Raw genomic sequence first — 20,618 nt, 5'->3', positions numbered from 1 at the left:
AAACAGATGAACGTGGACTGTCGCCTTCGCTTATGGAAAATGAAGATCTTTACTCGCACATGTGTTGCCAGAACCCAAGATCACGTTATTTAGTGGTCTGCTATTTTTTTTTTTTTTCCAGGGATCATCACATACATCACAAACTTGGCTGGGAAGATATATAAATGTTATTAATCCCCCCGGCTCATGGGGGGCAACGTTGAATCAGCTATTGGACCTTAATTTTTTTAAAGATTTTGTTCAATACTTTTTGATATTTTGTTGTTGTTGACATAAACATTTCTCCCTCAACTGGAGTGTTTTTTTTTTTGAGAAGCTTCAAGAGGAGAGCACAACTTAATCTCCAAGTCAAAATGAGACGGTGGACGCTAAAGCTGCGAGCACAAATTGTGTTTTTTATCATCGGCACCTGCATTATATGCCAGTGTGGACTAATAAACGGAGAAAGTGAGTATTTTTTATTATTATTATTTTTCCTTTGCAATGATGCTGCATGTCTGTCATGACATATTTTGTTTTACTATTTTCTTGGATAATTGATATAAATCAGTTTGCACATGGAGAAGAAATAACAATTTTAGTGATTTATATATTTATTAAGTAAAATAATACAGTAGATATTACACGTGTACAATTACATTTGTGTAATATTATTGTATCATTATAAGAGGATAAACTACCATTAAGTATGATAAACATACCAAAGAGCTCTATATAGACAATATGAATATTATAAGGTACAGGTTTGTCTTATTACTGACACCCCTGGTGGATTATTATGATGTTAATGGAGCTCATACAATAGTAGGACTATTATAGAGGATAAACTACCATTACGTATGATAAACACACCATAAACATACCAAAGAGCTCTATATAGACAATATAAGGTATAAGTTTGTCTAATTACTGACACCCCTGGTGGAATATTATGGCGTTAATGGATGGCTCATACAATAGTAGGATTATTATTATTAATATTTATTTTTATCAATTAAGATTGTAATTGTAGTCACGAGACTCCATTCTTGCGCATGCGTAAAAGTTCCATCCAGGGTCTTAATTATAAGGGGTTGCGTATACGCGTAAAGCTGCGCACTAATAATTGATATTCCTGCGTAAATGTATTATTGAGTAATATATCCCCGCCCACCTCGCGTCGTCTCTTAAAGGTACACATTTTCAGCGGCCTGTGTGTCGGATGCGCCAGCCCCAGGGCCAGATTAGTCGCTGTAACTGGACGAGTGTGGTCCGCTGCAGCGAGTCTAAACTGGGAGTAGCAGGATTGGCCCTGTGGAGCGCAGCTAGGCCTCTCTCATGGCGACAGACGCGCAACAAAAACAACACGCACACACACACATGCTGCTGCAGCCTGGACGTAAACAAATTAGCCGCCGACGCTAAGAAGTCTCTTTATAGGTGGTGGAGGTGGATTAACCTACATTGGCTGTGTAGCGGATCGCACCAAAGTATGGGCGTCTTCCTCACTGGGGGATGTTTTTTTTTATCAATGAAAAAGTGTTTTGATTGTAATAATATAGTAGCAGCGACTAATATAAACAGTGCCGCCATGATTTGCCAGAGAGGGTGCGGGAGAGCTGGAGATAATGATCCTCACTGTAAACCGCCTAATGACCTCGCCATAACAATTATAGCAGTGGATTTGATCATTTTGCAATACTTTGTTTACAATTGGTGCCCATATTATTGTTGGCTGCTGTTGTTGCATTAAAACAGTCATAAAATGTAGGGGGAAAAAAACAGTTTATTGGCATAAAAGTTGATCCACAATCTTAGTATGAAAGATCTGCATAGGATAAATGTGATATTAAACTTTTAAGTATTATCCCAAGTCATAAAAATACACTTGACTTGACTCATGAATTAATTTTCCAGCTTTAAAATTGACTGAATTGTATGCGTAAATCTTGTAGGGATGCACCGATATATCGGATATCGGCCGATACTGCCTCAAATAGCTGAATCGGGTACCGGTGGCATTGGGGCCGATCTATTCAATTCAGTTCTATACAGTTTATATACTATATACATAATATTTTGATAATAATAATAATAATAATTTGTTACTGCATTAAAAAGGTTTACACTTGAACTGTAATTTCTGTTAATTTGGAAGATTTACCAAGTTGCTGATGTACGATTAATTAATTTTATAATAAATAACAATTTGATAAAAATATGTAGGTATTTTTTTGTTACTTTTTGTTTTACAAAGTTAAAAAAGCAATGTTTAAGTCAAGCCTTATGTTGCCTTACACATAAAAGAATGATCCCATTCACTTCCACGCAGTGAGGCATACAGCTTATTAACTGGTGTTGGATCGGTTATAGGTGTCAGCCGATACCCAGGTTAAGGCTGCACGATTGCGGCCAAAAAGATAATCTTGATTATTTTGATCAATTTTGAGTTCCCGATTATTTTTCACGCTTATTCTTTGATTTCAGGGACAAAATATTTTCATTGCACTTTCACATTAAATAAACAGAGCGCTGTTTTCACCTCCATGTTGTGCTATATTCCTGCTAATGTACATATCTTTGCATCAAAATAAGACTGAAAATAAGGTTCTTCACCTGAATTCAGCGCATTTTTGTTTTGGTTTGACCATAACTTACTAGTGTTATTATCTCCGTTTGAATGAATGAATGTCTCAATGGAAGACATACAGTATTCATTGTAGATAAAGAATAACTGGAATACAAGTGCACTGAGATGAATTAAAGCACATTTTACTTGTTTATCAGTGGTTTAACCTTTGGCCTACATTTGTACTTTTGAGATTTGTGTGCAGTTTTTTTAGATGACGTGTTGCACAAGTCCACAAAATGTTTCAGTACATAGTGTACATGGATAGAGCAAGTGAGCCGTTACACCAGTTCAAAATTAGGGAACAATAATGAAACCATTAATAAAATGGTGTTTGCTGTTTACTGTATTTAATTTAGTGACGTTGTGGCTGTTCAAACTTTGAGTTGTGTTACTTAAAAATGGCTCCCGGTGGCCAGGTTCAAAGGAAATGTTCTGGCTACTTTACACAGGTCATGTATGCAGACAGAACAGAGGCCCCTGAAAGGGGGTCTTATGAGACAGGGCTGCTGGTACCCCTCCTTCCTCCTCTTTCTTCTTTCTCTCTCTCTCTCTCTCTCTCTCAGGGAGTGGGGTCTGTGTCATTGGCTGTTTCTGGTTCCTGATTTACTCAATTCTCTGGGAAGTGACCATATTTGGCACTCTTGAGATGTTTACGCCTAAAAATACTTAAAATATTTCATTGTGAATCCACACGCTGCCTGACATCCCCACCTCAGTCATGGGAAAGAGGAAGCCGTATTGATATATAAACCACGCTGCAGCTGTGATCCGTTCTAGAGAATGCAATAACGTTTTTTTTACAGGATTGTTGTTGGTTGATTTTGATTGGGGCAGTTTCAGTTTGTCATAGTTATCAGCAGTTTTCTGAAGTAAGGAGCTGTCTCCTGGTCTAACTCATGAAAAACAAGTTGTGCAACTGGGAGCCTTGCCCCCTTCTTGTTCCTCTCAGGCTTGTAAGCACAGCTCTGTTGGAAAAGGGCTAGTGTGTACGCATGTGTTGTTATGTATGCTTTTCCACACTCTTAAACCAAGTGTGTCACAGAGACAGCAATGCCTAAAGAATCTCCCACCCTGACCATCTGAATTAAATGTCCAAAGCAGTCTCATTTATTCAGTAACTACACTTGAATAGTTGTTTTTCTAACTCTGCTGGTGGATTAACATGTTGATTTGTAAAATTAGGACGACTAGAGATGCCCATTTAGTGTGTGAGTTTGTCTGTAAGCCCATTTGTATACTCAGGCACTCTTCACTGGAGTGCACAGTGTGGCATTTTCCGACAATGCTGTGCATGCTGTGGAATGTGTTTGAAGTGGCCCACCATGTAGGTGCCTGTGCATGTGTCTCTGTGTGTGTATGTGTGTGTCTGTGTGTGTGTGTGTGTACACGTATATCAGTATGCACCCCAGCCACCCTGTGTGCTGTCTGCAGGATCTCATCTCTCAGCTCCTGACCTGCCCACTTCCGGGCAATGTATGTTTTCTGTGTGTGTGTGTGTGTGTGTGTTTGTGTCCGGAGGAGGTGGTCATGCATGAGAACAGTGTGTACCAGAGCGGCAGGCTCAAGAGTGTGCTGCCTGTTAGCACTAGCCCCTGTGCCCTGAGTGGCCCCTGTGACCCACCACACATCCAATCCATCAAATGGACAAACAGCATGATGCGTGTTGTTATGAAATCAGCCAGCGTAAATGTATGAGAAGGTGTCTCATACATAAAAAACAAACGAGGCAGAGGTGAAGAATGTATGCAGAGTAACTACTGTATGGCCAGTGAGAAGTAAAGAGTCTGTTTTTAAATAATCATTTATTTTCTAAAAGCTTATTTTAAGTCAGTCAAAGTTTTGATGGGAGTTTTGAGGCTCATATTTGAGAGTTTAGATCAGATAATAGATGATGATATACAGGCTGACATATGTAATTTGATATATACACATAACAAACATTTTTGTGATGAAGATATGTACTGAGTGAGACATTTTACAGTTGAAAACTAAATTCTGGAAGACTTCAAATTGTTCAAATGCTCTGTCCAATCAACTGTCCAAAACCCAAACATATTCAGTTAACTATCACGTTAAGAAAAGAGATGTCAAATCCTCACATTTGAGAAGCTGAACCCATCAAATTTGTTTTTGCTTGAAGAATCCCTGAAGGATTAATTGATTTGCAAATTAGCTCCCCTTTTTTAAACTGTTGATTATATCATCTCTAGTGGTTAAGTTATTGACCAGGATTATGCTTGATGAATCAGAAACAAGAATTTTCTGTGGCCATGGTATAACATTTGGATAAAGGTGACACCATCTGACATGAATAATTATCGACAATTTCTATTATTTGTACCATTGCTAAAATCTTTGAGAAACTTATTTTCAAGCAATTATCACAATACATCAATTTATTTAACCTTTTATCTCCATTTCAATCAGGTTTTAGACCTAATCATTCCACCACCACGGCTCTTCTAAAATTTACTTATGATGTGTTCTCATCCTTTGATAAAGGCCAACTGACAGGTGCAATTTTTATCGATCTCTCCAAGGCTTTCGATATGGTTGATCACTACCTCCTACTTGATAAGCTCTATTCTATTGGTTTAAATCAAAATTGCCCTCCTGTGGTTTAATGCCCATCTTCATAATAGACGTCAGTGTGTTGTCATTCAAGGTTCTCAGTCGGACTATTTAATTGTCGAAAAGAGTGTTCCACAAGGGTCCACCTTGGGACCACTTCTTTTTTCTATCTTTATCAACGACCTACCTCAAATATGCTCAAATTGTTTTGTTCATCTTTATGCTGATGACACTGTTATTTACATTTCTAACTCTGATATATTACAAATTCAGAATTCTTTACAGTTTGATTTTAATTTGGTCCAAAACTGGTTTCATAACAACAAACTTGCATTGAATAAAAAGACGTCCTGCAGCATGGTGTTTGGTACGCGACATAATCGTTCACATTACTTGGATTTGCATATTAATTTTGTTGATGGGTCAACCCTTGAGAAAGTTGATTCATTCAAATATCTTGGACTTTGGATTGACCATGAACTCTCCTTTAAGCCCCATATTGATTTTATTATAAAACGAACATATGGTTGTCTGAGTTCATTTTATCGCTCAATTAATTGTTTTACTTTTGAAGTCAGAAAAAGAATAACTTCACAGTTGATACTACCTGTTATTGATTATGCTGATATTGTCTATCAAAACACTTCTGACACTTATCTTAGGCCCCTTAATGTTGTATATAATTCTCTGTAGATTTGTCTTGAGGTGTCCTTATAGAACTCACCATTGTTCCATGTATGAATCACTTAATTGGTTGCAGCTGAAATCTAGAAGGCAATTTCACTGGGTTCAGTTTATTTTCAAATGTGTTTATTTTAATTGTCCTTCCTATTTGAAACAGTTTATGGTTCCATGTAGATCTTCATATTCACTCAGACATATGCAACATCCCTTTTTCTTTGTCCCAAGAATTTTCAAAGAAGTTGGACGCAGGTCATTCCAATACAAAGCTCCATCAGACTGGAATAATCTTTCTCTTTTTCTGAGATCTATTACCTCTTTCCGTTGCTTCAGGACATCTTTATTTTCTCATCTTAAAACAACCTGTTCATGTTTTTAATTTGTGTGTACTTATGATCCTCAGTTTATTTGTGCTACATACAATCTGAAGACAAACTGTTGCAATTGTTCTTTTTAATGCGGATGTAATTGATTTAAATATGGTCATTGTATCAAATTTTTCTTGTATAATAACAGAGGGCTGGGGGTCTGGGTGGGAGATGGTGAGCAAGCTGTCTGTATCTATGTATTTGCAGTGTATGTTTTCTATGTAATGCTGTTTTGTCTGTATGTGTTTTTTGTATTTGTGTCTATAGGACCCCCTCGAAAATGAGATGCTACATCTCAAGGGGATTGATAATGATGTGAAGTTTAATAGTGATTATGGGCGATGGTGAGGGTTTAAGCAGAATCAAGATATTAACACATCTGTCGCTGATAAGAATGTGTTAACATAGCATTGATTACTGTTTCAGTACATTCAAAATGAGTTCAGAGTAATTTACTATGGCTGTGTTGTTGTCTGTTGCATTATTAGAACAGTCTTTACTGTATGTTTAATGGACTATATGCAGAATCGTGGCTTTCACAATGCAGCCGTACACAGATTACCCGTGTACGTTTGGGTAGTCCATTTTCACACAGAGCCGGCAGACAATGGGGGTCATGAACTGAGGACTCCACTAGCTGCGTTTTGAGTGTTGGCCAGGAAGGCATTATGTACTGCTAAAGGAAATTAACTGTTGGGGTGCCTTTCCTAAGTGCTTCCTCTTCTGCTCTTATCTTTCCAAGTATCCCTTACAACTTCTCCTAACTTGCCAATCCATTTTTTTTTCTCAATTAGTTTGCACTTGTGTGTGTGTGTGTTCCTGGCAGTCTTTTCCAACAGCAACACAAGCGGAGGATGAAAAACACAACCTGACCTTTTGACTCCCACAATTCACAGTTTCATCGGCCGACAAGCAAATGCATTCCTATAGTGTGTTTGCTTGCTTGTTCGGTTTTGTCTCCTTTCGACAGACGCTTCAGTACGACCTTAACATTGTTTTCATTTTATAGTCGATTGAAAAGGCTGAAAGGATTGTTTGAATTCAGCCTTTGGAAAGTAGAGACAATAAGTATTAATGTACAGTGTTCTCAGCAAGCTTTGAATTGTCAACCAATGGAGAAATATACCCAGCCAGCGGTTACAAGAGCATGTTCAAGGTGTGAAGTGTAGCTGTAAGGCATATTGTGTAGGCATACTGGAGGCTGGACAATTATTTATTTCTTAGCTGGGCAATATGACCAAAATCTTCTATCCAGATCACGTAATTTCATATCTCGATAACAATAATATCGCATGTTTGGTAATTCAATAAATAAATACGAAGTCTATATGAAATAACCACTTGGTGAAGCCTATTTTTGTATACTCTTGTGTGAATTAAATATTTGAAAAGTACGGAGTATTTTCTCATGTAATTTGGCACTTTAGTGCAAATGCACATAACAGTTTCAAGTGAAATTACAGAGGCAAAATGAATAAATGTTTCATGCTATACACTGACTGTTTAGATTCAGATATTCTGAGAAATTTTAGTTAGTATGTGCTTGTTATAATGAATTTAGACAATGTAATTGTGTATCACGATATCTCTATGATTTCATCATGATACGATTCCATTGAATTACGATAAATTATTATATTGAATTATCGCCCAGCCCTACTTTTAATCAGGTATTTTAGCCACATATTACCTCTTATTTGGTTTTAGTCTACAAACAAGTTTATAGCAAAGTAAGAGCATCCATTATATTAGAAGTTAAACAATGAAAATAGCCTAATTGATGCTGTTGCCTGGATACTGAACACAAATGAAAGAGGCATCTACGGCCATCAGTTTTAATGTAGTTTTTATTAGAAATTACTTTTTTTTTATGTCAGTTGTGTGTGTTGAATGTCTCTATAAATAAGACACAACCAATAAGAAGCCTCGATGTCCATTGCTATGGAGAAAACTCCAGTCAGAGACTTCTAGTTCACTTGTTCCCAACCTGGAGGTCCCGACCCATATTAGGGGTCGCCAAAGCTTCACAGGGGGTCGTGAGGCCTTCTTGATTTTAAGGGGTGTAAGACAACTTTAATAATATATATATATATATATATATATACACTTGGCCCTATATGTCAGCGTTTCAAAGAAAACTAAAATTAAATTGTTCTTTTTAAAGCTTGGTTTATTATTTAGGATATAAACAAGATAAGGATATGGTGAAGACCTGAACACAAGTTATATTCACAGAGCCTTCCCTCTGCTAAACAGCCTCGTCTTGTATTAGAAACGTATGCAGTTAAAACAACCAAAGAGCTAATAGAACAATGGACAAGTGTTTGGGAGAAAAAAACACATAATTTGTCTAAAAAAGAAGCCTATTAAGTATAAAAAGTGCAAAACAGACAAGGGATTGTATTAAAAGTTCCTAAAAAATAACAGGAAACTCATCTCTGATGCAATATTCACAGGAAATAATCTACCCATTTTACACAAACTTCCTGCAGTTATTGCGTTCACTATGAGTTAATTAATTGTACATTTCATCAGTTCTGTACTGTTATTGATATGCATTGAATATAATATGAAATATCCTAAAAATATGTGTCTTAGTCAGGGTCGTCAGTTTACTCAATGATAGAAAAGGGGTTCCTTAAGAAAAAGGTTGGGAACCACTTTACTAGTTTATTCATTCATATCCTGAAAACTTATTCATTGCCAAATTGATCCAGAAAATGAATGGATTCAAGCTACTTGGTGTATTTGAGAATACAGCGATCAAAAGAGTTCTTCATATCCAACACAATATCATATGAGGCTGAAATATGTGCATTAGTCTGGGGCTGTTTTTCTTTTTTAAATGCGGAGCTTAGCTGATGCCCTTCTCTCTGACTCCCATTCCTAGATTGGGACTGTTTATGTAAACCTCTGCTCACTGCACAGAAATGTGGTTGAGTTGGGAGGGGATGGATGGGATGCGGGAATCAAACACACACACACACACACACACACACACACACACACACACACACACACACACACACGCAGAGCGCCGTTACGCCATGCTGCAACAATCTGATTTGATAGTCCTTGTTGCTGTTTGGATCTGCCCTATTTTAACTGTTGGTGACTTCACACAGTAAAATCCAAGTTGAGCTGGCTCTGTTAATGCGGGGATCAGCAACGGGATCTTTTAGGGGCCTTTTGCAGCCATGACCAGACACTGGCTGAAGCCATGTCCATGTCCTAATGTGAGGGACTTTGAAAATAATTTTTTTTGTCTTCATATTGGCTAGGGCTTTGACCATCTAAAATGTGTTTTTTTTGTTGTTGTTGGCGAAGATTTTGCCCAAAGCTGATAAGGTTGAACATGTCTTGATATTGATTGACACTTACAAAGTTATTTTAACCCCAAACCACAATCTTTTCCTAAACCTAACTAACTAGTTTTGTTGCCTAAACCTAACCAAGTTGTTTCCTGTGACGACAGAAGTTTATTTTTAAAAGACTGGAGCGGAAATTGATACATGGATGACATGTTGCTGGACGTTCGTAGGAAAACGTATGGAAAAATGAGGAATAACTTTTTGTGAGATATCGTATGAAACGTTGAATGAGGATATGTTGAAAATTCAACTTTTCAAAAATGTAGAAGTATTCATCGTCATGCGATCCAGGCTTTAGCGACACATCCAAAATACACAGTTCGTTGTTCAGCCTTGCTTAGTAAACAACTCTCTGGTAGAAGTGACGTAAAGCTGCTGGCTCAGTTGGCCAGCGCCTGCCCAGTACAACAGATATAAGTGTTTTTCTATTGTTTTGGCAGCTCAGTGGACAGCAGATTTTTTTTTTTATGTAAGCAATTGTGTAGACAGAAAACTTTTGACATTTTAAACAGTGTTTCCAGATTTATCTACATTAGTGGGTGAGAGGGGAACACTGGATTGTTTGTGTCACATGGGAATCTGTATCTGAGCTCTGGTGGTTACAGTTTAGAAAACCATCCTGTAATTTGAGGGTCACACTCGCAGCAGTTAACATGTCCATCTCTGTCAGTCGGACACTGATCTTCTAGCTGTTTCTGACCCTCTGACCTCACTGATGAAAGCTTATATGTATGTAAGCTTGTGTCTTACAAGGAAATGTGAAGAAACAGCTTCCTGTTTACGGCCTAACAGGGCTGTGGAAAAGATGTAACCCAGAGTTAAACAACTCTACAGTGTGTGCAGGGTAGATTAATCTTGAAATTAAGTTTTTTTTTAGTAATTTGTTGAGCTACAACTTTTGTCTGATATTTATAAAAATTGTTCTATACTCTGAAATAATAAAATTTACATTTATAGATGTAATAAAGTTCAAATTAAAAGAGTTAATGCATACCAACTCTGCCAGGCTTAGTTTATATTTTATATATATTTATATTTTATAATTCTCACATAGTAACTACACACTTTGAACATTGATTACCATTTGTTTATTCTGCTTTCGGGCTGCAACTAACGATTATTTTCATTGTCGATTAATCTGTCAAATATTTTCTGCATTAATTGATTAGTTGTTTGGTCTACAAAATGTCAGAAAATGGTGAAAAATGTCGATCAGTGTTTCCCAAAGCCCAAGATGACGTTCTCTAATGTCTTGATTTGTCCACAATTCAAAGATATTCAGTTTACTGTCATAGAGAAGTAAAGAAACCAGAAAATATTCACATTTAAGAAGCTAGAATTAGAGAATTTTTGACTTTTTTTTTCTTAAAAAAATAGTCAAACCGATTAATCGATTATAGGTGTCTATCAATATAATAGTTGACAACTAATCTATTAATAGTTGCAGCTCTATTTTCAACAAAATGTATTAATTTAATGAATGAACTTCCTAAAAATATAGCCTTTTCCTTTATTGTTTGTATCTCAGGACAAAAAAACTGTAATTTAATGAGCAAAAACTTGTGGGTTGTTAACTTATTTGCATAGTATGTATGTGCATAACTTTGTGCAAACGTCACCCTCTTTGTATCTCCATTGTGTGAGTGTGTGTGTGTGTGTTTTGTGTACGTTAGTTTGTGAGGCTGGAGTAGCTCTGTAACTGAACCTGATGGGTTAAATTGATTTTGAGGACCGTCATATGACTGAAAAGTGGTCATTTTACACACAACCCAGTGAGCCTCTTGGCAGCTAATTACACACACACACAGGATCATAATGTAGATAACTGTTATCGAGGAGAGGAACAGATGGATTCAAGCTGTAAAATAAAGGAATATTGGCTACAGATGATGAATAATGACGTGTAGAAATCAATCATTAGCTGATGGTAAATGTCACAAACATCATGGTTTTAAAGATCCAGGCAACTGTTGACATTTGTGATCACAATCACGCATTCAGCCAATCCACGCATTGTTGCATTGTGGTACTCTACCTTTAAAACTGAGCTCACTACAACCTCTAAAAGATCGATTGCGTTAAAGAATTTAGTGGCGTTAAATTTTTTTGCGATAACACGTTATTCTCGCTATTTTTTTCTTCTTAAATTTGAATAATCGGTCCTTCGTCAGCAACTGTATATGATTTGTGCATATATCTTGTTGTTTCTGGTGTATTCTGGGTGAGAAAAATGCAACAAATGTGATTAATGAAATATGAAATATGAATCAGTAGAAGTTGTTTGCACCACAACAACTTGTACTCCCTCTTTTCCTTCCTGTGTGTGTCCAGGCCTTTTCTCTCTCAGCTGCGTAACTCTCTCCCTCTGTATGCTGGAGCTCTCTCTCCTCCCATATCCATCTCTCATTCTCCCTCCCTCCCTCCCTCCCTTCGTTTGCTTTTACGTTCAGGGGTAAGAGGGTTCACTCTCATCCACTGATTTGTTTTTCTTTCACACTGCAGATGCGCACAGCCTGCGGACCTGTCTTCCACACACACACACACACACACACACACACACACACACACTAGCACACGCATACACACACGCATTCACACACGCATTCACACACCTGCTAATCCCGCTCTGTATGGGGTGGGAAAGCCTCCTCTTTCAAACCTCTTAAAGGTGTGAACACCATCCATTTGACACATCTCCCTCTCTCTCTCCCCCTCTTTGTTTTTAGCTTTCTCCTCTCTTATTAGGCCTGCTTGCTCCAGCTGGGCCTAAGTGATGCTTAACATGTACACCTGCACACTGTGAACACCCAGTCACATGGACCTTTCTGATTATGATGTGTTTGCTGTGTCTGGTTGTGTGTCTGTGGGTCCTTTTATGAGCACTCGTGCTTGTATGTGTAATGTGTTCAGTGGAGAGGGGGGGCTCTGTTTTTGTCCTGATGAACCAGCCTGAGATGGGTTACTATGGTGACAGCACTAGCTGTGCTGATAGTACAGTGCTCCCCCCCTCCTCCCCTGTATAAATACAATGCTAGATTCACTGCATTTAACTCGCATTTAACTCATCTATGCATTTTAAATCTGTGATGACAGAAAGTAAGAGAATCATTTTAGGCACAGTTGTCTTAGTCTATAGCGGCATATTATTGAGGTGCTGCTGTGTGATTTTTAATGGTGCCAGTGGCGATTCAATCATGGCTGATTTTTCCCTCTCTTGACCAGAGCGGTGTCCACTGTAAACAAACCATATAATCTATCCTGATTGTGTCAAGTATTCAGTCTCAGCGCCTGTAATCAAGTCAGAGCCTCTTGCCAATCAGTATGTGTCCTGTACTCCGTGGGAGTAACCATGGACTGTATATAAGAAGTGGACGTAGTCACCGTGAGGTCACCCGTTGGTTTGTGGACTACGGTTTTGAAGACTCAAGTTTGCCACGATATTTTGCATGGCAATATTGGAAGATACTGGTATCATATGAAACTAGAAATCCCAAGGAACCAACCATGTCATGTTAGCTTGTTGTGAAGAACGCTAAATAACGCTCCAAAGTTACACTGAATTGGGACCATAATTTACTGAATGAACATCATGTTGGATTGAAGAAGACTTGAGACTGGCGATTGAGACCATAAATTCATGTTTACAATGTTTACTGAGGTAAAAAATCAAGTGAGAAGTAGGCTCATTTTCTCATAGACTTCTAAACAATCACACTTCTTTTTGCAACCAGAGGAGTCGCCCCCTGCTGGCTATTAGAAAGAATGCAAGTTTAAGGCACTTCAGCATTGGCTTCACTTTTCAGACCTGTTTCTGAATCTCAGTCTGTCAGTAACTGATAAGAGTTCAGTCCTACTACTGTCCCAGACTCACTACATTAACACAGTTATAAAAGCGTTTTAATTGATCTTAATATTACTTGTGATTCACTTGTCAGTTTTGCATGAGACATCCGCAGACCTGCACAAGATTAGCAAACTGCAGAGTTGCAGCACCGCACTCCGCAGAGCTCTTCTCCTTTCACAACATGTACTGTAGTATTACACACAGTCTTCCACAGAAAGAGAATATACAAAAAGCACCTTCCTTCTCGTTTCCTTCATGTGCCCGCTGTAACGCTCTGTCCACCTCTGCGTCATTTCACCCGCCATAGTCATGAAACCAGATGGGCGAGAATCTGGCCATGCCTCACAAAACCACTGGCCAAGCAGTAAATGTAATCTTTTAATTACAGAATGTATGCTTGTATGATTTTTATTAGCAGTCTTTTATTAACTGTTAACTGTTTTTTATTAACTGGTTTGTTTCTGCGTTTTGGGAGTTTTATCTATTGAACAGTGGCTTTCCTTGGCAGTGATACGTGTAATAACAAACCCACTAACGGCCTCGTACACGCCAGAATAGTAATAATAGAAAAAACCATTTAGTGTGAATCAACTGAGCTTAATTTGATTTGTACAGGACCAATCAACCATTCAACAATTCACAAACTGATTTTGATAGATAGGTTAACAGAGATTTTTTGTTTTTAAATGGCTGCAATGCAATTTACAGTTTTGGAAAGCATTAGCAAAGACCAAAGTCCTATAGCGGGTTGTCAAAAATGATTCTCAGACAAGCAAATTAGCAAAAATTTCTCTGAACTGCATGCCAGATTTCAGTTAATGTGAATTGAGTTGAAGGTTGAAACAATACTGAACAAAACAATCAGCAATATGTCAATGTTGAATACACTTTCAAAGTTTTCTGTTTAGTAAAAGCAGTGGTGTGATCTCTACCCCTCAGTGTGTGCGTTTGTGTGTGTGTTCTCGGAAAAAAACAAAGTATTTGAGTAGAGACGTAAGCATCAGTTATGGCAAAACATTAAGCGTTGAAGCATTCAGGTCAGACCTAGTTTCTTTAAATGTCATTGGTTAGTTGTTGACACATGCTTCAGTGTGTGTGTGTGTGTGTGTGTGTGTGTGTGTGTGTGTGTGTGCATCACATGCCTTTTGCTGCTGCAACAATGTTTAACCGGCCATTAGGCGTCTTGCTCTTGAAGAAAGTGAGGAAAACAGACACTTAAGGACAGACTGGAGTGAAAGGAGTGTCCCAGTGTGGCAGCGCTGATACTGCAGCCTCCATCTGGAAGAAAACACTGGACGGACTCGTGCCAAGACGGAGTGAAACGGGACAGAGAGATGAAGAGCTTGTGTCTAGTTTATGAGCCTGCGTCAAGCATTCCTAATTCACTTACAGTTAAAGGGGGCCCATATTGAATCATGCCTTGCTGTTAAATGACAGCGTAATGAATGAAAGTCATTTTACAATACCGCTGTGGCCACAGGCCGCCCTCCCCTCCAGGGACTCGTCTGTCAGAGGCGAGGTAACAGCGAGTGATTTGTTGACCGGGGGGCCTTTTGAACGTTAACATGACGTCAGTATTCCATCCATGCCATACCTAGCATGCTCGTTGATATCCTGTACGGAAAAACCAACAGAGGAGGGCAATGATCTGAAGTCTTTGAGAATCTGCAAAGGAAAAACAAACAGCAGGCGGAGGGGATGTTTGCTCACAATCAAAAACCTACGACTAAAATATTCATAGATAACACGTCAAAGGAACGGTGTGTAACATTTAGGAGGATCTATTGGCAGAAATGGAAAATAATACACAACTATGTTTTCATTAGTGTATAATCACCTGAAACTATGAATCATTGTGTTTTTTCGTTAGTTTTTAAATGAGCCCTTCATATCTACATAGGGAGTGGGTCCTCTTCACGGAGACCGACATGTTGCTCCACCATATTCAGTAGCCCAGAATTGACAAACCAAATGCTGGCTCTAGCGAGAGCCTTTCACGTGTTTACGTTACCTGAAGGCCACCGTAGTTTTCCCACACGCTTGTGAAACTGCAGCAACGTAAAAAACGTGGTCCCGAATAACTTCCGTTGATCCTAAAGTAGTGTTATTATGGTAAGGATGGACTCTGAGTGAGATGAACGGCAAGAGAACACAAGACAAGTGATTTACAGAGCAGATAGCCAGCAGACAAAAAAAAATACAATTTAATTTCAGTTGGACTTTAAATGGAAGGAGTCACTCCCACAGCTGTGGGTACAGGCCTGAGCAATGGAAAAGGTAGAGGGAGGGAGAGATATGGAAAGAAGGAAGCAGGATGTGTGTGTGTGTGTGTGTGAGGTTTTCCTGCAGCAGCCAGTGAGAGCTGGTGGTCTAACAGTGCAGACAAACGGGCCATTAAACTGACCTGGCCCCTCTGCTCTCCATCCCTCCAGCCTCCCCTCTGCTTCTCCCTCTTTTCCATCTTGGTTTGTCAACTCTTCCCCCTCTGTGTGCTTCTGTACCACTTTGCTTTCTCCATCGCTTTCTTTCTTACTTTCCCATTTCCTGGGCTTGTTAACTCGTCCCCTCACTCCTCTTTAGTCTCATACACACACACACACACACACACACACACACACAAACAATTTGAGTCTCATTTCAAGGCAGTTAGAATGAAATTATTTCCTCCTCTCTGGGTGTTTTTCTTCGTTTGCATCAAATTTTGGATTCCGCTCTAGCTCGGAGTTGGCAGCCTCGCAGCGATCCAGTCAAATCAATAGGATTTGCCATGCTTGGGATGAGCTCACTCGTCCATTCACCACACAGGGAATACCTCCACTAAACCCCTAAACTGTTTTAGCTGGAGGTAAAAACTACTAAGTGTCACAAGAAAGAGTTAGCATGTTGAGCTACAGCCTGGGCAGCTGTCCCATTCGAGAATCCCTCTTCGTCTTGATTTTTTTCTGTTTCAATCTGAATGCTGAGTGGCTAAAGCACAAACTGCAGGAAGCAGGTTAAGATTGGAAGTGTAGCTTCACAGCCATTGTTCAACCGTAGAGGTCTTAAGCAGACAGGCCCATTTGGAAGAAGAAAGAAAGCCATATGGGATTGAAGAAGCCGATTTGGCAGAGCCACCAGGCAGGCGTAGCTCGTCCAGCCTCATGTGTAGATCTGGTTTGTGGGTCGGAGCGTTGGTGGGGCCGGGCCCTGCAGCTGCTGCCGTGCGGCTGCAAGTCAAGCAGGGGAACCGAGCCCGGGCTGCCTCCCTCTCAGGCCGAGGCTCACCACACCAAGACGCTGCTCTGCGCTCCGCTCGCTAACGTGGGAAGATGAAAAGGAACATCAGATGTTTTTTGTATTAGTCACTCCAGTCTGTGTGTGTGTGTGTGTGTGTGTGTGTGCTGTCTGTCTGTCTTGCACTATATCGTCGGCACAGTCCAGCCTGCAGTTGATTACCTGCTCTTGTTTCATAGTCCTCTGTCTGTCTGTTCCCAAATGCTTCCACTATGTGAGGAATGCTGCTCCCCCCCCAACATGCTTTTTATTTGTTTGGAGCACCACCTGGTTTAGCTGTTTTGTAAGGCGTGGCCAGAATTTTTCAGATTTTTTCTTTTCTTGGTTTGTGTATTACCAGCTGTCCAATTATTTTCTAGACAGGGAACATGTTGGTTACAGTCGGTCATGAAATTAAGCGGAAAGGCTGACTAGATCTGATAGAAAATTACACTACGCTGTGCTGCAGAAGCATATGTGGCAGAGGGAAGGAGAAAGAGAAAAGGTTGGAAATGGAATGAGGAACTGGGCAATAAGGGAAAAACCTCAGATACAAAGACAATGAACATCTTATCTGCTTCACATATGGACTGAGGATTTTGAATTCTTGGCTTTTGTTTGCTGGTTTTGAGTATGGAGTCAGAGCAGTATGCTGGAGATATAGAGACAGGCTAGCAAACTGTAAGGTCGCCAGATAAAATGTATTTCAATTGTCTTGTCAAATATGAGCAAATTGAAGCCCTCAGGTTAGCCCCTTGTTCTGCTTTTGAGTGTGAAAGGGCCTTAGAGTCTCTGACATCTTATATCATATCAACCTTACATACAAGGCCACGGTCACATTACAAACAAATGTGGCCCCATATCCGATTTTTTTTTTTGCTCTAAAACAGTAACGTTACACATCTAGTTAGTTCACAGAAGAGCTGTTGAAGTTAAATATCAGCCAAAATGAAAAGTCTTTCTTTAGGAGTCATACTACGTCATACGTTATGATTTAGGAGTATCATGTGTGTTAAATTGAGCAATATTTAACAGAGTCTGGCAGTCACTGGACTCCAATGACTCCAGTGTGTATTTTCGGAACAATGCGCCATCGGATGGCAGTCCCCGATGTGTGTGACGTCATTGGTGGCATGTGAGGTGTTTCAGGGCAGAGATCCGTTCACACTGATGTCAGATATGGGTCACTTCATACATGAACGTGAACAGTCGAGGCAGAAAGATATGATCTGGGCAAAAAATCTGAATTGATCATTAAGCCCTGTAATCTGAACGTAGCCTAAGATGGACATGAGGCATGTATCACTGTCAGACTATGTGTATCCATGCAGTGGATATTTGGTGTTTGGGTTGGTGGACATGGACTCGAGGGATCAGTTCCTATCAGGTGCCCTGTCAGTCTTAGAAGATGTCAAACACACATTCTGCTCTTATTTATTCTGCCCTGTGTTCCTCCACTTTGCTCCTACACCTGTCTTTTCTTCTCTCTCCTAGCAGCCTCGAGTCGAAGGTCGAACCAAGCTCGGAAGTAGAAAATAGCGAGTCATTGTTTTTAAAAACAAGTGCCCCCCCTCACTTCTTTTTCACTTCCTTGTTCCTTCTCTCTGTTTATATTCTGTCTCTTTGTCTCCCTCTGTCTGTACCTATCCTCCCTCCATCCCTCCCTCCGTCTCTCCTTTGCCAGTGCCGGAAGGTAGATGGAAGGAGGCGAGCCAAAGTCACCAGTGTGATTTGATTTAGGGCTCTCTTTTCTTGGCCAGCCATCTGACAGCGCAGGGCCTGCATGTTGCTCTTTTCTACCCGCTTCAATCTGCCACAGCCTGGCCCGGTGCCACAGCTGTAACGGGACCCAGCGTTGTGTATAAATAGGCTCGGCCAGCTCCCCTTGCCATGCTCCTCAATGGGAAGCTGAGGCAATGGAGGAACAGGTGCTCCAACCCACACACTCCCTCTCTCTCCGCTCCCAAGCCCCCCCACTTTTATCTGATGCCCTCAAATGTGGTAGTGCAGGTCAGTCACGTATCACTTGGTCCCCTCTTATTGTTAACAGAAGATTTCTTCTTTAAAAATATTTCCTGTGTGGTTTTAATTTAATGGTGCGCTGCGATTATTTCCACTCTTCAAACTGCCCCCCTCTCTGTCTTTCCCTGGCTCACATACTGTTATTTTGGTCCTCAACTCTCTTTGTTTTGGAGGTACAAGTTGGTACATGTTAATCAAAATGCCTCTCATGCAATTTCTCAGCATCATTTTTCACTGTAGAAAGCCACAGCTTGGCAGTGGGCGCACGGGGAGCTGGCTTTACTTCTCAGAACTTTCCACAGCTATATTAACAAACAAATGCATTTTTCCACTGGCAGTCAACTTGGCACCGCCGCCGCATATTCTCTCTCCTGGGGTTTGTTCAGCAACTGAGCTGTTGACAAATCTATAATCAGCAGATCACCTCATCGGGGGCAACAACGTGCGTCTAAGCTGACAGAGAGAGGAAACTTCTCACAGTCCAGAGTTAGCCGCCACCTGGTTTCATGCTAGACAGGTCTGGTTTCACGCTAAGCTAACGCGAGGCCGCCCTCGCGAAAGGCAGAGGCAGGCTGGTCCCTGGGCCACAGAGGGCTCCACTCTCACCTTCTAAAGCAGCCAGTGTGATCCACTTTCTCACTGCCAGCCAGCACGGGGCTAGCCAGCCAGCTACTGTTAGTCGATGCATATTAAATTCTCTGCAGGGGGCACAACTCTAAAAATAAGAGAAGAATCTGTCTGAAATTGTAGCTCCACTATAACGGAGGCTGCAGCTGTGGGTGCTCACTGAATGGTGGAGATGGCAGTTTCTATCAGAGATAGCCGTTACATCGGCATGACCTCAGTTGCACCGGTCATGCTCAAGTAATTCTTGAGCTGTAATTATGGCGAGCTTATTCTGCGAGCTAATTCTGCTTCATATTTGACAAGGATGTGAAACAGACAGATGACGTGCTAAAATGGCTCGGAGCTAAAGTGAAATTTGCCAGTATTTCTGCCGTTTTTTGAGTCACATAGAATGAGTGCAAAAATGGAAGAATGTTTGCTTTTTTGATCACACTTATTACAAACAGCCAATACTTATGATTTAGAGCCGACCTGGATGATATTCCTATGATCTGAGCAAGGAAAAGAAGTGAAAGCAGAGAGGTTACACGGATGATCCCACTGTTGTAAGCACACTGCATGAACCACAGTCTTTCATTCCACAGCTGTGTAGTAAAATCATCATCATTATGTTTCTCTCAGCTGCACACCATATAGCTACTTCACACAGCGTTTAAGGTTTCTGTGAGTCTGAACACGTCTAAATCAGAGTTGAAAAACTTGATACCAGTATTCAGTTAATCTGTTGTTCAGAATGGCACCTTTTATAATCACTATCTGTCCTGCTGCCATACAGTAGCTTGCCAAGTAGATTAAAAGTATTGGACTGTCTTGAGACATTGTTGGAGTAATTTTGACACCTTAGTTTCAAATTACACATCACAGAAAGCAGAAGGACTGAATGGATTATACATACAATAAACTTTGTCACTACTCACATTTTAAATACTCCATTTAATAGTTTTCACATATGCAATCTATACTATTACTATTCAACTTCATTTTGCTCCTAAAGGTTTGTGTGTGGACAAGGAGCTTATGCCGCAATATCACAGTCAATGTCTGTTACAGCAACAGGACTACATAAGTTGTGTAACGTTGCTGCTGACGTTTCATTTTAGAGCTGAACAAAACATCATTTCAGCATCAACATTACAATGCCGTATGTGCTGTAGTGACATGCGAACATGCAATGTAATAAGGCAAGCTGGATGCAACATCGTAAACTAAGGAGCCATTTTACTGCCTGATAGAAAATGAAAACTATCAAAATTCACTTTTTATGACCAATT

At 40.0% G+C, this 20,618-nt stretch overlaps 1 protein-coding gene across 2 annotated transcripts in view; it reads left to right on the top strand.

Moving 5' to 3' along the window:
* Positions 1-353: 353 nt before the first annotated feature.
* Positions 354-20,618, top strand: part of insrb (insulin receptor b) — a 91,658-nt gene continuing 71,393 nt past the window's right edge. The window contains exon 1 of one of the 2 annotated variants that reach the window (XM_037769509.1): positions 354-447. In XM_037769509.1, coding sequence (XP_037625437.1) covers positions 354-447 — 94 coding nt within the window. Of the gene's footprint in view, positions 448-5,112; positions 6,116-20,618 lie in introns of those variants that run through there. The other variant, XM_037769510.1, reaches the window with a different exon arrangement.

Source organism: Sebastes umbrosus, chromosome 5 (genome assembly GCF_015220745.1).
Source record: "Sebastes umbrosus isolate fSebUmb1 chromosome 5, fSebUmb1.pri, whole genome shotgun sequence".
NCBI classification, from domain to species: Eukaryota; Metazoa; Chordata; class Actinopteri; order Perciformes; family Sebastidae; genus Sebastes; species Sebastes umbrosus.
Note: the sequence above shows the minus strand (reverse complement) of the source record. Positions and strands in the feature narration are given on the sequence as shown.